The 15390-nt window shown below is 34.2% G+C and overlaps 1 protein-coding gene across 9 annotated transcripts; it reads left to right on the top strand.

Moving 5' to 3' along the window:
• Window positions 1-2393: 2393 nt before the first annotated feature.
• On the top strand, window positions 2394-15041 carry LOC110711314. Of its 9 annotated transcripts, none has more exons than XM_021889691.1 (11): window positions 2560-2984; window positions 8322-8382; window positions 8618-8665; window positions 11729-12000; window positions 12106-12757; window positions 12855-13099; window positions 13218-13421; window positions 13523-13615; window positions 13717-13821; window positions 13911-14243; window positions 14342-15041. In XM_021889691.1, the coding sequence occupies exons 4-9, from the start codon at window positions 11743-11745 to the stop codon at window positions 13723-13725; spliced, it is 1461 nt and encodes a 486-aa protein (XP_021745383.1). In that variant the 5' UTR covers window positions 2560-2984; window positions 8322-8382; window positions 8618-8665; window positions 11729-11742; the 3' UTR covers window positions 13726-13821; window positions 13911-14243; window positions 14342-15041. The 9 variants fall into 9 exon arrangements, with proteins under 9 accessions (XP_021745386.1, XP_021745384.1, XP_021745385.1 ...); XM_021889689.1 differs by having other exon boundaries at window positions 2562-2984; window positions 8322-8358; window positions 13905-14243; XM_021889688.1 differs by having other exon boundaries at window positions 2562-2984; window positions 8628-8665; window positions 13905-14243.
• Window positions 15042-15390: the final 349 nt, after the last annotated feature.

Below are 15390 nucleotides of genomic sequence, written 5' to 3'. Positions count from 1 at the left end.
GAAAGAAGATAGAGCAAAGGAGTCGCCAACAAGTTTTAGGAACTTGTAAACCGTTCACGAGGTGAAGGTTACACCCCTTAGCGATCCAGGGAATCGTCAACTCCAATAGGTCTTGACCCATGAGTGGTAGTTAGGGGATGAAGGTACAAATCCAACCTAAAAGAGATTGAACCTGCCCTAATGATAGGCCTCTACTTTATTCTGATCGTATTCATGTGCGCTTTCTGACCAACATGCAATCAATAGGATTAACCCTAAACCTGTTTAATATATGTTGGTTGAATATTAAAGATCAAATAAAACTATTATTGGGGATCACTTGAATTACAATCAAATTAACTCTAAACAAGATTATTAATCATCTTATATAAGCGTGATTACAAGTACAAATTCCCTTTAAACATGCATAAAAGGTGTTATCAAGCAATAACAATAAATATCATCAAGCAACATAATCATAAACAATAATAATCATAATCATAATCATAATCATGTTAAAGAATAATAATAGCAAGATCCTAGGCATGATACTAACAAGATTAATAATAAACCGTAGCATGTCACTAAGCAATAATGATCAAAGCTTTAGCCCTAACATGATACTAACATGAATATTAGGAAGAAAGGAGGAAGCATCGCAAGAAACACAATTGTCATATTTGATATTAGAAATTATAGTTGTTACCCTAAACATGATACTAGGAATCATTGTTGTCATTCAAAACATCAAGCATCCTAATATGACACTAGGAATCATAATAACAACCTAAGCATGATTTCTATATCATAATATCAATAAATCTGTTAAAGAACTTACTTGGATTCCCCGTATCTCTTTCTAACAACAAAATACACGCGTTTGTAACTTCAAGGAAAATAATAATCAAAACAATTAAACTAAATAATTGAAAGAGAGATTAAAGAAAGTTTAGACTAGATTCGGGACCAAACCCTCAGAAATTAAAACCTTTCACGTCTAGGGCGAAGGAAACTTCGAACTTGGCTAGGTGTTTCTTGGTATTGTGAATGCGGAATTTTGTATGCGAAAGGCTAGTTTTAGAAAAGAGAGAGTGAGAGAGAGAGCTTTAGAGAATTGATGAGAATAAATTAATAATTGAAAACGGCGGTTTAGGAGGCTATTCATAGAGAAAGTCATCCATATGTATAAAAAATCAAATCAGAGTTTCAAAAAGAATAAAACACAATCGCAGCGTCAAACATGCGCGTGGCGCCAAACGCTGGACTCTAGCGCCAGACGCTAGGCATGGCGCCAGGCGCTGGAAAACAGTTTTTTTGGATTTTGTTTTTAACATATCTTTTGATCCAGAAGTTTAAATAAGTCATATAATATGTCGTTGAAAAAACCTTGAAGTCTAATTTCCAACCCAATTTGAATAAGATTAAAATCTTTTGTATATAAAAAGATATGGCCGAAATAGTGGAAGGGTGTCAGCTTTGGATATAGTTTCATGTCTCATTCATATCTTTTTCATTATAACTCGGATTTAATATTATAATATATAATTTAAAAGATAATTTCAAGATCTATCCAACCATATAAGATTTAGATAAATATTATGAGGCACAAAAAAATCTGAATATATTCCACTTCGTACAATACAAGGATTCTAAAAGGGAGTAGTTTTATTCAATTTCAAACTCTTTAAAACGTAATTATCAATCCTAACTCCATTAGGATTTAAAAGAACCTTATAGAGTATTCTAGAAGACTATAATCAATCCTAATAGCTTTAGGTATGATAATTAATAATAGGCCCTCCTCTAGATCATTAGGCCGCATATAAAAACCATATCGGGCCCAGTTTAGTATTTTGGCCATAACTTCCTCATTATTCATCGGGATTGGGCTTATAATATATCGTTGAAAAGGTCTTTTCAAGCCCTATACAACCATATACCATTATTGGACCCTTATCATGGACCAAACAAAACTGAAATGCACGTTTTTCAAAAATAAGGTAAGAAAAGAAATATTTTCAAAGACAGAAACAAAAGATATTTTAATAAAAACATCCTCATCACTTGACTTTTTACACTTTCGCTTTGTTTGATAATCAAATATAATGACTTGAAAGGTATTCATCACTGGGTTTTGTTTTTGGGAGACACATTTGGGTGTCTACAAAAGCCCCAACTTTTACTAAGTTTGGAGAAACGCAAGTTTCGAAAACAAAAGTCAAAGTACCGATAAGGACGGAGAATGATTCAGAACGTTCTGCGATCCTAAATCATTCTTGTAACGTCGATACCTGCAAACTAGCGTTTCTAAAGAGATAAAAGAGTTAAGAAACAGGTATCTTGCACTGTACATCACACGTCTCTCGAAGTAACCGATTTGTTGCTGCATTTGTCCACTAGTGCATAATTGAGTTTATGTAACACATGATTGGTAACACTTCTTAAAATGCAAAATATTAGATTTATAAGTAACACTTTGGTAACACTTTATTAAATTGTATCACTTAATGTAGCACTTTTAGCATAGGTAACATTTTAAAGTATCACTTTTAAAATAGGTAGCATTTGATGGTAACACAAATATAGATGTTACCTTATTTTTTGGAAAACAAAATAAATAAAACATTTAAATAAAAATAATACAAGTGTTAATCCCAAAACTTATACCAATTCATTAAAATAGCCAATCAGCCGCCAAACTTAATAGAAAATTTGGGCCAAAACAGCCAGATTAATAAAAAAAACAAGAAGAAAAGAATATTGCAATCTCTCAAAAAAAAAATTCATCTTCATTCCTAGTTCAACAGCGCCCTAGCAACGATAGATAATCAATTAGGTTTAAGCAAAAATCTATAATTCCATCTCCATTATTTCATTACGCGCAATTTCATCTGAAGTTTCGTTAGATAATCAGTTCGTCTCGCGCAATTTCATCTGAAATCAAGTCATCTCGAGCAATTTCATCGTGATATTGGGTTTCATTGTATTCGTGCTTCTAATTTCAGGTACTTAATGATTTGTGATGGATGGTTTTCTAAATTTTTTGGTTATTTAACCTTTAATTTTCAATAATGTATGAATGAAAGCGTTTATTTTTCAATTGAATTGTGAATGGTAATTGGCTTTGTGTTTGATATGGTTCTATTTTTTAATTGAATTTTTTGATTTGGGTATTTCAAGTTTGGTTTGTGATTTTGAATTTTAATTGTGTGCTATTGGCTTTTTTTTTTTTTTAGTTCATGCATGTCGTAGAGAACATTGTAGTTTCTATTTCTAAACCTTGTTTGCATTGTGTGAGAAGTTTTAGAATTGTTGTTAGCTGATTTATGTATAGAGTAAAAACCGAATGATCCAAATGAACACTGTTATATTTTTTAGTCTAATGGCTATTGTACTGTTGAGTATAAGATCAGCCATCACCCCTACATCTTCCTGTTTCACCAAGGTGATTATTGATTAGCTAGATTATATTGTTATTGTCAACATTGAAATGAATAAAGAAAGTGTAAAAAATAATCTGAAAGGCAGAGTATTATGTCTGATAACTTGATAAAGTATGTTCTAAAAACAGAGAAAACATCTCAAAATTTGGTTCATATACTTGGTATATATGTTAGCGTGCTACCTGGAGTAAAAAGAAGTTGAGACATGATGAAATTAAACTGGAAAAACATGGCATGTTTTGAATTGATCAGTTAAATTAACATAGTATATGATCCACAAACATAATTGCCACCACCATATACTAGAATGAAAAGAAATCTAGGCACCCAACAATTAAAATAAAAAATGAAATCATATCTTATAAAGAAAACTAGAGATAAAAGTAGAGGTTTCATTGTAAAATTAAGCAGATTGATAATTGCAAGAAGAAGAGCAAGCATTGAACTAGAGTATATTGCAATCATAGTATGTGGTAATGTGATAATGGGTGAGAAACTCATTATTTGGATTTGACGAACTATTATTAAAGTGTTTTATTTTTCTATTTCAAAGAGAATTATCACCATGAGGATAGAAATAACTACTCCTCAAGCAGAACAATACTTTAGAAAGTTGGCATATTCTTCTGGTATTGTGTTTTGTGGATATCAATAAAGGGGAAGGTGGTTTAAAATGCTCTTTCCCTTTGTCGCTCTTAGGTGGGTGGTTTTTACCATTGAATATCGTTATTAAATTCTTGGAGTTCCCATTCCCCTCTTTTTATTACCCCTTCCCAATGTGAAACTTGCCTTTTACCTCTTTATCCTCTACCCATCTCCTCTACTTTTCATCTTCCATTCTCACTCCATAGTCCAAACCCATTCATCCCTGAAACTTTGGTGAAGATCTACCAGATTGTATAAGCCTACCTAGAACTATGAGCAGAAGTGTATACCTCTGCCTTGTGTTAAAAAAAAAAAAAAAAAAAAGCGATTTGCAGTTTTTAGATGATAGTAACCTAAAGACAGGGATAACGTTTCCTTAATTAAGCTGTTTTCTTCTATGAAGTATAGTAGTCTTCTAATCTAAGCATACATTTGGACCTACTTGTTTGATTTTTATTGTTATCATATATACAAGGTTGAATTTATGGGCGTTTATTTCCATGGATATTCTGTTTCCTTTTATAAATGTTAAAATTATATGCCAATATTTTAAATCTTTAAATTCGTTGTGTTTAAATTTTGATAAAGGAGACGAAATGAGTAGTTGGACCAACTTCTTACAATCTAGTCATGAGTATGAGAAAGGTGTAGAGGATTATTTAGATAAAGCGTTCTCTTCACGAGCAATTGGAGATCAAATTACTTGCCCTTGTAAGGCGTGCTATCATCGCTTTTGGCATCGTAGAGAGACAGTGTTCAATCATTTGATTGCAAACGGGATTGAGCCTGGCACTGAAGGATGGCATTGTTATGAAAAGGGCATGTCATCAACATCAAATACTAAGAGGGATGTTGAAGACATGCATGATGATATTGAACGTCTGATATATGATGTTCATAGAGATGTGGCAGAAAGGTATGAAGGTGTTGGAGATGAGCCGAATGATGAGGCTAAGAAGTTTTATAAGTTAGTTGAAGATGGTAAACAAGAGTTATATCCTGGGTGCAAAAAAATTTCAAAGCTATCATTTACTATTCGTTTTTACCTTTTGAAGTGTACTCATGGGTTAACTATATAGCAATTTCAGAGTTTTTGGAGCTTTTTCGAGAAGTGTTACCGCATGCATCCAATTTGCCTAACTCTTTTAATGAGGCAAAGAAATTGATAAAAGATCTGGGTCTTCATTATGACAAGATTGATGCATGTTGTAATGATTGTATGCTATATTGGAAGGAGCATGAAGCTGCCATGTCTTGCTATGTTTGTCATGCTCCAAGGTGGAAAGAAACACAGACTGAATCCCAAGAAGATATTAGCAGTCAACGACCTAAGAAAGTGCATCAAGTCCCTGAAAAAGTTCTTTGGCATTTCCCTCTTAAACCAAGGCTTCAAAGGTTGTACATGTGTTTAGAAACAGCAGAGCTAATGAGGTGGCACGATGAAGAAAGAAAGAAAGATGAGTTATTGCGGCATCCCGCTGATGGTGAGGCATGGAAAGAATTTGACCAAAAGTACCCAGATTTTGCTAATGAGACACGTAATGTTCGTTTGGGCCTCGCAAGTGACGGATTCAATCCATTTCGAACTATGAGCACACAACATAGTACATGGCCTGTTGTTCTAATTAATTATAACTTACCACCATGGTTGTGCTTGAAGCCAGAATTCTTAATGCTATCTCTCCTTATTCCCGGGCCCACCTCTCCTGGAAATGACATTGATGTCTATCTTCAACCATTGGTTCAAGAACTCAAAGATTTGTGGGATTATGGGTTAGACACCTATGATGCGGAGAAGCGTCAAACATTTAAGATGCATGCAGCTTTACAATCAACCACTAGCGACTTTCCAGGTTATGCTATGTTATCGGGTTGGAGCACCAAAGGGAAGTTTGCATGCCCTTATTATCACTACGAGACTGATCATCATCACTTGAGTAATAGTAACAAATCCTGTTATTTGGCTCATCATCGATGGTTAGATGAAAATCATCCTTGGCGGCATGATATGGTGTCTTTTAATGGGGAAAAGGAAGAGAGGACATCTCCAGATCCTTTAACAGGGGATCAAATTTTAAGCTTGTTGGAAAACTGGGAAAACAAGTTTGGAAAGTTACAACCAAAGAAGAAATATGTAGATTGTCCTTGGAGAAAGTCCTCTGTGTTCCACACTTTGCCTTATTGGAAAGATTGTGGTTATCGTCATCATTTGGATGTCATGCACATCGAAAAAAATGTATGTGATAATATGCTTGCAACTTTGTTAGACGTACCTGGAAAGTCAAAAGATCATCATAAGGCTCGATTAGATCTGCAAGAAATGGGTATAAGGGAAGAACTACATCCTATAGATACAGATGACGAGCGGTATGTTTTACTGCCCAAAGCATCATTCTCAATGACGAAGGAAGAGAAAAGCATATTTTGTAGTGTTTTTGAAGAAGGCAAAGCTGCCTCAAGGTTGTGCATCAAATATTGCAAGGTGTGTACAAGTCAAGGAGGGTAAAATATCAGGGTACAACAGTCATGATGCTCATATAATAATGCAACACTTGCTTAGAAAAACTTTACCAAAGCACGTTGCTTTACCTCTTATGAGATTGAGTGGCTTTTTTTAGGGAAATATGCAAGAGAGTCATCAATCCGAAAGATTTGGATCGCCTTCAAGCAGGAATTGTCGAGACTCTTTGTGAACTAGAAAGAATATTTCCACCTTCTTTTTTTGACATAATGATCCACTTACCAATTCATTTGGTTGATGAAATCAAGCGTGGTGGACCGGTGTGTGATTGGTGGATGTACCCTATAGAAAGGTACCTCGGAAAGTTAAAATCATATGTTAAAAACCGATGTCGCCCTGAGGCTTCTATAGCGGAAGGTTATTTGGCTGAAGAGTGCTTAATATTTTGCTCTAGGTATTTGAATGCTAGTGTAAAGAAACGATCTAAGTGGTTTAACAAAAGTCAAGAGAAAATTGATGAAATTGATGAAGAATCACCTTTATTCCCTAAGGCAGGTTATCCTCTTGGGAGGAAAAAGAAAGGGAAGAAGAAAGGGAAGGCATACACTCTTGTTTCAGACACAATGGCTCTAGCACATCGTTATGTGTTGTTTAATTGTGAAGATGACCAAGTTGAGAATTACAGCAAGTGAGTAATTTTTTTAATATCTTATCAACTGTGTTTACATTAATATTGTTTTATTACCTTACTTATATGGTTAATACTATTAAGGGAACATGAAGAGTTTGTGAAGAAGTCTAGAGACAAACGAAAAAGAAGGTGGAAAGAGGCGCAAGAGCATAGCAATGAATTCATGGTTTGGTTTAGAGAAAAGGTTGTGGTGGATAATGTCCCGGATCATATTAAGTGGCTATCAAAAGGTCCTTCTACTATTGCAAGGAGGTACACCGAATATTTTTGTAATGGATATAAGTTCTACACTAGAGATCATGATGAAAGGTGTAAAAATCAAAATAACGGAGTCTCTTTAACCGCTTTGACTCCAAGCTTTGCAAGTAGCAAGGATCACAATCCTGTTCTTGGTAATGTCACATATTATGGGGCTATAAAATCGATAATTGAGGTCGATTATTGGAGTGAATTTAATGTTGTGTTGTTCGAGTGTGATTGGTTCCATGTGGAAGTAGATGATTATGGACTCACTCGCGTTAACTTTAAGAAATTGTGTTCTAAAGATGATCCTTTTGTCTTGGCATCACAAGTGCATCAAGTGTTCTACACTCAAGACGGCCTTGAAGAAGATTGGCATTATGTGCACAGAAATTTGCCAAGAGACTTTTTTTATGCCGAGGGGCAATCTGAACACACATATATGAATGAAGTTCGTGAACCCGCAGAGGATTTAATTCTGGCTACTGATGGAGATGAACACCAAAGTTGGTGCAGAGAAGCTCCTTATGACAGAGTTGAGGTGCCCGTTGACCATGAAAGGGGGGATCATAATCACGAAGAAAGTTCCGATAAAGATGAAACTGATTGGGATTGGATGGAACCATCAAAGTGACATGTTTAGATTATTTTTTTTATAATAATTATCCTTCGTTTGAACTTATTATTTAGATTTGACAAACTATTATTGAAGTGTTCTATTTTTCTGTTTGAACTTGTTTTCTTATGAAATTTATAAGTTGTTAAATTTAGTGTTGTGCTACAGAATTTACTCTAACCTTTATATAAATTATTAAATTTATTTGAGGTTTGATACTATAGTGACATTATTTACATTTGGCAGTTTTGAGCTGTGTGGTATCTTGGTGCTCGGGCAGCAGGTTAGTTGTGTGGGCTTCACTAAGGTACTTTATATTATTTACATAATTTTAATGAACTTTAATCTTTGCACTGCATTATTATAAATGATCAGACTTTAGTTCTAGGAAGATTAATTTGCGTCACACTTTTTGCAAGATTTATAAAGCTAGCGTATGAGGTAAATTAATCTTGCTAACAGTCTGAGTCTGAGTATTAGCAAGATCAATATATGACTTAGACTATTAGCTAATCAGAGTTTTACTGCAATCTGGTGCTCAGGTGCTTTTAGGTGCTTTTTCTGTGCTTAGGTGCTTTTCCTCTGCTCAGGTGATATGCATGCTCTTTCTATGCTTTTTCTGTGCTCAACTGCTTTTTTCAGGTTATGTTTCTGTGCTATTGTGTATTCATTTTGAGCAAAGAGCTTCATAAATTGTATGTATGCTCTGATTATGATTCTTAATTTTGCAATGACAGATCTTGGTGTCTTAATTAAACTTTGCTGCAGCCAACTTGCACCATCATACTTGGGAATTTTGGTACCTTTGAGTATACTGAAATCCAGCACTGAATTCAGAACTAAAATCCAGAGCTGAATTCAGAACTGAAATCCAGAGCTGAATTCAGAACTGGAATCCAGAACTGAATTCAGAATTGAAATTCAGTGCTGAATTCAGACCTGAAATCCAGAATTGCATTCAGTGCTGAAATTCAGAATTGAATTCAGTGTTGAATTTCAGAACTGAAATCCAGAGCTGAATTCAGAACTGAATTCAGAACTGAAATCCAGAGCTGAATTCAGAACTGAAATCTAGAGCTGAATTCAGAACTGAATTCAGAACTGAAATCCAGAGCTGAATTAAGAACTGAAATCCAGAACTGAATTCAGAACTGAAATTCAGAACTGAATTCAGTGATGAATTTCAGAACTGAAATTCAGAGCTGATTCAGAACATGTGAATTGATTATGAACATGAGAATTGAATGATTAGAGTTGTGATTAGTCCCTTACATTTTAATGAACCTGATGCAACTGTTTGTTGTATGAGTCATGCGTGGGGAGTAATTTGATCTCTTGACTTGTGTTGTATATTTAATTCTGTCATTATAACTGAGAGTTTTTTGATGAAATTGTGATCTGACTTGTGTTGAAATTTGAGTTGTATATGCTTATATCTTGGTGCAACAATTTATCGTAGAGGAATTGTGATCTGGTGTGTTGCCTTTTTTTGGGTGTGGTGTGTGCAGTTTCGGTTGAATTTTTAGCTACTTTTGTGATCCTCTTCCTGAACACCTTAATTCTAACAGGCCTCTCGGAATTAACATTGAACACCTCTTTTAGTAAACTGATATTCTGCATGTATCTATCAAAAGCTACATTTTCTGCTTCAATGTTTCCCTCCTTATATTCTTTTAACTTAGCAAATCTCCTCACAATTTTTGGTGAGAGAATCAAAATTATTTCAGAGACCAAGGTAATGCTTATTAACATTAGTGGACACTAGACAGGTCATATAAGTTCTTGCTTAGCAATTTAAGTATAAAACTCATGCTCAAAATTGGTGATTTATGGTGTGTCGAAAGCCTAGTTTAACAATCTAAGTATAAATTATAATTGTCATCTTGATGTTTAATTGGGGGAAAGCTTGAATGATCGATTAATTGATTAAGATGATAACGATAACAATAGCTTTAGGCTATTAATCTCTCCAAGCAGCTTGATTACCTCAGACTATTAGCAAGATTTAGGCTATTAAATTCTTTTTTGAGTTATGGTATCCATGATGTGAGATCAAAACACAAGTTTATAAAATAACACACATTAAACATACTAGAGGGTGCTACAGCCTATATTCCGAATATTCATCAATTATGTACTTTTTAAAGCTTCCTCCCCCTTGTTTCCTTCCTCTCTCAAAATGAAATCGAGATGGAAAATCAACATCAGACCATCCTACCATTCTAAAAATATCATATCGATTATAAACAATTTCAGCTACATCATCATGCTGCTCAACCTCACTTCAATTAGCTGATAAATTTCCTTTTCTGGTGATGGATCTTGCACTGATGTACACTCCAGTATGCTGCCAGAGCATATAAGATATATCTTTAGCGTAGCATTGATCTTCCGCAATGTTCATCAAGAAATTGGTCACACAAACATAGATAACAATATAGAAATTCACTTCATAGGAAGATTCCGAAGATTGGCATATAATGATATCTATTAGTTTGTAAAGCTTAAGCTTAACTGCACGGGAGCAGGACATGAAGCTATATTATTTTTTTTTTTTTTTTTTGACAGCATGCACAAAGGGAGTTAAACCCCAACTTGTAAAACACAAAGGAAGCTAGCTAGTAATACCTCTAAGAGATGAACATATTTAGCCAGAAGCATAGATGACTTGAGGTGGCATACATAAATCATGTTCCTTAAAAGAACTTACTCCATAATAAATTCAGATTATAATGTCGTTCAATTGAAGGTTATTGAAATTCAGTTACTTTTGATAATATCATCAAAGGAAAAAACCATGTAAAAAGAGTGTGCAATTAAACAATGGTCTCATTTCATCTATAAAAGAATTACGGAGTAGTTCCTATATTAAGTCATAGTTTTCATGAGTTCATTTCCAAAACAGAATTCCTAAGACATAAAAATTCCCAAGTCCCAAGTACATTTGATTGGCAGCATAATTTTTGTGATTTCTCTGTAACTTATTGAGGGTAACCTAAATACAAATACAGTTCCTAACTTCCTACACTCTTTTAATACTTTGTATTTTACTCTAAATCTACATTTCACCAAACTTGACACGTGGATATGGGTATGTAACTTAAGTACTAGTATAATTTTCATAACATGGTCATGTTCAACTGTTTTAGCCTAGTCTGAGTAACATAGCTCATTTGGTAGCTGAACTTGGTTCGTTCCAGTGAACATATACAAAGTACACAATATGTCTGGCATGGAGTGCTAATCAGTTAGCTAGTCACTTTTAAAAACAGGACCTAAGCTTATTACCTTTGTTAAGTAATTAGGATACTTTCACTAATTAGGATACGGGTTTAACAGCTTATTACCTTTGTTAAGTAGATTCGAGCACCTGAGAAACTGAGCACAGAAAGAGCAACTCAGTATCTGATTTTATGTTCTTGAAGCTGTTATTAGAGTTATTGCTGGCTTTAGTGTGCGCTTCCGTGTATCAAATACTCTGTAAGATTTGTGTTTTAGACCCCAATCTCCTGAGTTCAGAGTAGTGACTTCTAGCTCCTTTTCTACTGTCTTGACTCTTTTCTGCAGATTTCAGCTCATGTTGTTGTCTTCGTGACTGCTGAGTTTTTGTTCTGGTGGAATTTCTAACTCACTGCCTTGTGTGTTCTTTTTAGGAAGAAAGATTTAGATGGCAGAATATGAGAAACTTAGACAAAAAACTATAGAACAAAATAGAATCAGGATGAAGGATTTAGGGGTTACATCCATGGCTTATGAAATGAAACAGTCAATGAAGGGATCGAAACAAACGATAAAAAGGAAGAAGGTGACTAAAGATACTGACGAGTATATACCTGATGAAGAGGGTGAACTGAACCACTCAAGTGAAGAGGATGAAAATGAGATAAGGAAAAATGCTGTAAACTTGAGATCTCGTTCAAAGAAGGTGGCAAATTTTTTTTTTTTTTTTGACAACTTAATTTTGTGAATCATAACTGTTCAAAAATCATGTAATACTTGTTTAATGATTCTCGTGAATACTTAATTTCAGGTTGTGGCATTAAGAGGGAAGATAACCACAAACACTAAGGACACGGCATGTGTCTCTTCAGTACCAATGGCTAATCAAATTAAGATGCATCTTCAAGACACCGAGAGACAACACTCTGATCAAGGATTACAAGGGAGAGATTCAACACAAAGAAAAATCCAATTGGGTAAGTCTACTGCACAGAAAAAATCAGGAATCCATAATCAGCAAGAGAAAGAGGTTGGGATTGGGAATGGTATCCAAACTAAGACAGGGCAGAGTAAGACAGTGGTTGCCCCTGGTTCACTCAGTGCTTATAGGCAAATGCAAACACAGTTACGTGAAAAAGAGAGGAGAGCAAAACAAAGTGATTTATTACTACGACGACAACTACGACCTGTTAACATGAGTAGTTCACAGCCTGTTAACATGGCTAGTTCAGATTGGCATTTAGGGAGTTCACAAGCACAAAATTTTTCACAACCACAAAGATTTGGACATGACTTACAGGAAGATTATGAGAACCATATGGGTTCAAATGAACGCATTTTGGAACAATATGACGATGAAGAAGATGCTTTTAGTGAGGATTTGAGTACTCTTACCCCTGAGGAGCTAGGAATAATGCAAGATGTACCACTAATGAATCAAGAGCAAGAAAGTGAACAAATAGGTAATGATCACTATCATTCCGTTCTAAATATTTTAAGATAGATATGTTAAGAGCAATATATGATTTTAATGACTTTGTCGAGTTAATATTCATGTAGCACCTCCAAAAATTAAGCGAATTAGAGGACCAACTATGTGTAAAGATGTTCATGAATGGACATTAGAGGAGCGTAAGCCTATTTTTCTTAATGAAATGGGAAAGCCTATTGGTCCCGATGATAAGACTGTGAATACATTTACAAGATTCTTAGGGACTTTAGCTCGTAATTCTTCTCTAGCACCGTTGAACAAGATTAGTTGGCATTATGTTCCAGACAAGGAACAAATTTGGAGTTACGTGAAGGTATGCACCTTTTTTTTTTAAATGGTGTGATTTGATTAGTTTATGTGCTATTATATGTCAAGTGGCTGACGTAATTTATTGCTTCCTAATTTGTTGTTTAATATTTTACTTAATACAGAAGCAATACATAATCTCGGAAAAAGGCAAAGATTGTGTTTTGACATCCGTGGGAAGGCTGTGGCGTAGATATAAATGTAGTGTAAAGGAAACATACTTTACTTCGTACGACAATGATGGTGATAGGTTGGCAAATCCACCTAATACAATTCCAGAAGCACATTTCAAAGAGTTGCTAGAATTTTGGAATTTGGAACCAGTGCAGGTAGAGTTATGTTGTTTGTTTCCATTTATATTACAATTGTTTATTTCTTTTTCAAATTGAAATTTGTTAAACTATGAACCGTGTGTTATGCATGCATGCAGGAAGACAGCCAGAAGAAAAGGGAAATAAGTATAGATAAAAAAGATAGGCACACCATGGGTTCTATGACTTTAGCGAGGAAACAACATAAATTGGTATATTTTTATACCATTTTTCCTTCTATATCTTTCTCATTAGGATCATGTAAACAATATTCATTCAATTCTTATTTGGATGTATTTTTTTTTTATTCTAGCAACAATAAAAACCACCATCCTTGGCACTCATGTACAAAGAAAGTCGTAAAAGGAAAGAAGATAAGAAATACAAAACATCTTATGAGCCCACCCAAAGTAACATTGTAAGTCCTGTTGTTTGCATAGTTTTTTTTAATATGATTTTTTGTCTCAAATTAGTTGTTTGATTGTTATATTCCCATTATAGGACAAGATGGAGGAGGTACAAATTCAAAGTGAAATTGATGGAGATGTTGCATACTATGAAGTAATGAATAAACCAAATAACTTTGGCCATAGAAAAAAGCAACAAGGGATATGTTCACTAAGGGGAAAGAGCAACAATCCAATAATTCCCGATGAGTTCTTAAAGCCCTATAAAGACCAAATTGTGAAAGAAACTGTAGCAGAATTAATGAAGATGCTCAAGCAAAGTGATCCTGAAGTGTTGGATACTTTGACTCGATCACTTGAAAATGTGTCATCCAATCCAGAACTTACAAATCATATTCCCATTGTACACTCTAATGAGCAACAAGGAAATGAGGTAAGTTAATGTATAATCTTTTAAATAGCACAAACTCTTATTATTGAATTATTTAATTTTTGTTCTAGTTTTTTGATACATGATGCTTTCACACATAGGATCAAACGGATGAAGATGAAGAATTGGGATAGCAATTCATGATCAACAAGAACTATCTTTTACTGCTTTTTTGCTACTGCTACCGCTCTTTTGCTGCTGTTTTGATCTGTTTTGCTGCTGTTTCGAGCTATTTTAATGTTGTTTTGCTGCTACTGTTGTCTCTGTTGCTGTTTTGCTGCTGCTTTCAGCTGTTTTGCTGCTGTTTCGAGCTGTTTTGCTGTTGTTTGGAGTGTTTTGCTGCTGTTTTGCTGCTGTTGCTGTCTCTGTTGCTGTTTTCAGCAGTTTTGAGCTGTTTTGCGTTGTTTGGCTGCTATTTCGAGCTGTTTTGCTGCTGTTTCGAGCTATTTCGCTGCTGTTTTGCTGCTACTGCTATCTCTATCGCTGTTTTCAGCTGTTTTGCTGTTGTTTTGCTGCTGAATCTTGCTCATTCGGTTGCCAACTCATGTCTACTACTACTGGTTACTGCCAATTCATGTCTGCTATTGCTGAAAGCTTCCACTACTGTCTACTGCTAGTTGCTGCTAAAGACTGCTGATGACATTTGCCGTTCTGCTAGCTAGCTGTGTAGCTACTGCTATACGCTGTTATTATTAATTTTTTTTATTGTTATCGTTGTTTTTTTGAAATTTGGAAGTTTTTTGTTTTTCCTTACTTTTTTCAAGCTAGAGATCGAACTTAATATTCTTTGTGTTTGGGTTATTATATTGTTTTGCCAAACATTTAAATTGGTGTTTATGGATTTTTTTTTTTAGAAATATGAAGTTATTTCAATCCAAATTATTTTCTATTATGTGTTGATTATGTATTCATATAGTTGTTGTACATATAATTTATGTTATCTTATATTTTTAAAAAATTAATAAATAATAATAATAATAATAAATAAAAATAATAATAATAATAATAATAATATAATAATAATAATAATAATAATAATAATAATAATAATAATAATAATAATAAATGTTACCTATTAATCTATAAAATGTTACAATACTTTGTAAAAAGTGATACATAATGTCGAATAAAGTGCTACTATATGTCAAAA

Source organism: Chenopodium quinoa, unplaced genomic scaffold, assembly GCF_001683475.1.
Source record: "Chenopodium quinoa cultivar QQ74 unplaced genomic scaffold, ASM168347v1, whole genome shotgun sequence".
NCBI classification, from domain to species: domain Eukaryota; kingdom Viridiplantae; phylum Streptophyta; class Magnoliopsida; order Caryophyllales; family Amaranthaceae; genus Chenopodium; species Chenopodium quinoa.
The sequence above is the reverse complement of the archived record's forward strand: the minus strand, read 5'-3'. Positions and strand labels throughout refer to the sequence as shown.

What these genes read in the sequence shown, in the direction of transcription:
- LOC110711314 (XM_021889691.1), top strand. Translation starts at nt 11,743, where the DNA reads ATGGCAGAATATGAGAAACTTAGACAAAAAACTATAGAACAAAATAGA. An exon ending in AAATTTGGAGTTACGTGAAG is followed by an intron (nt 13,100 to 13,217) that starts GTATGCACCTTT and finishes TACTTAATACAG; the next exon opens with AAGCAATACATAATCTCGGA. An exon ending in GGAATTTGGAACCAGTGCAG is followed by an intron (nt 13,422 to 13,522) that starts GTAGAGTTATGT and finishes GCATGCATGCAG; the next exon opens with GAAGACAGCCAGAAGAAAAG.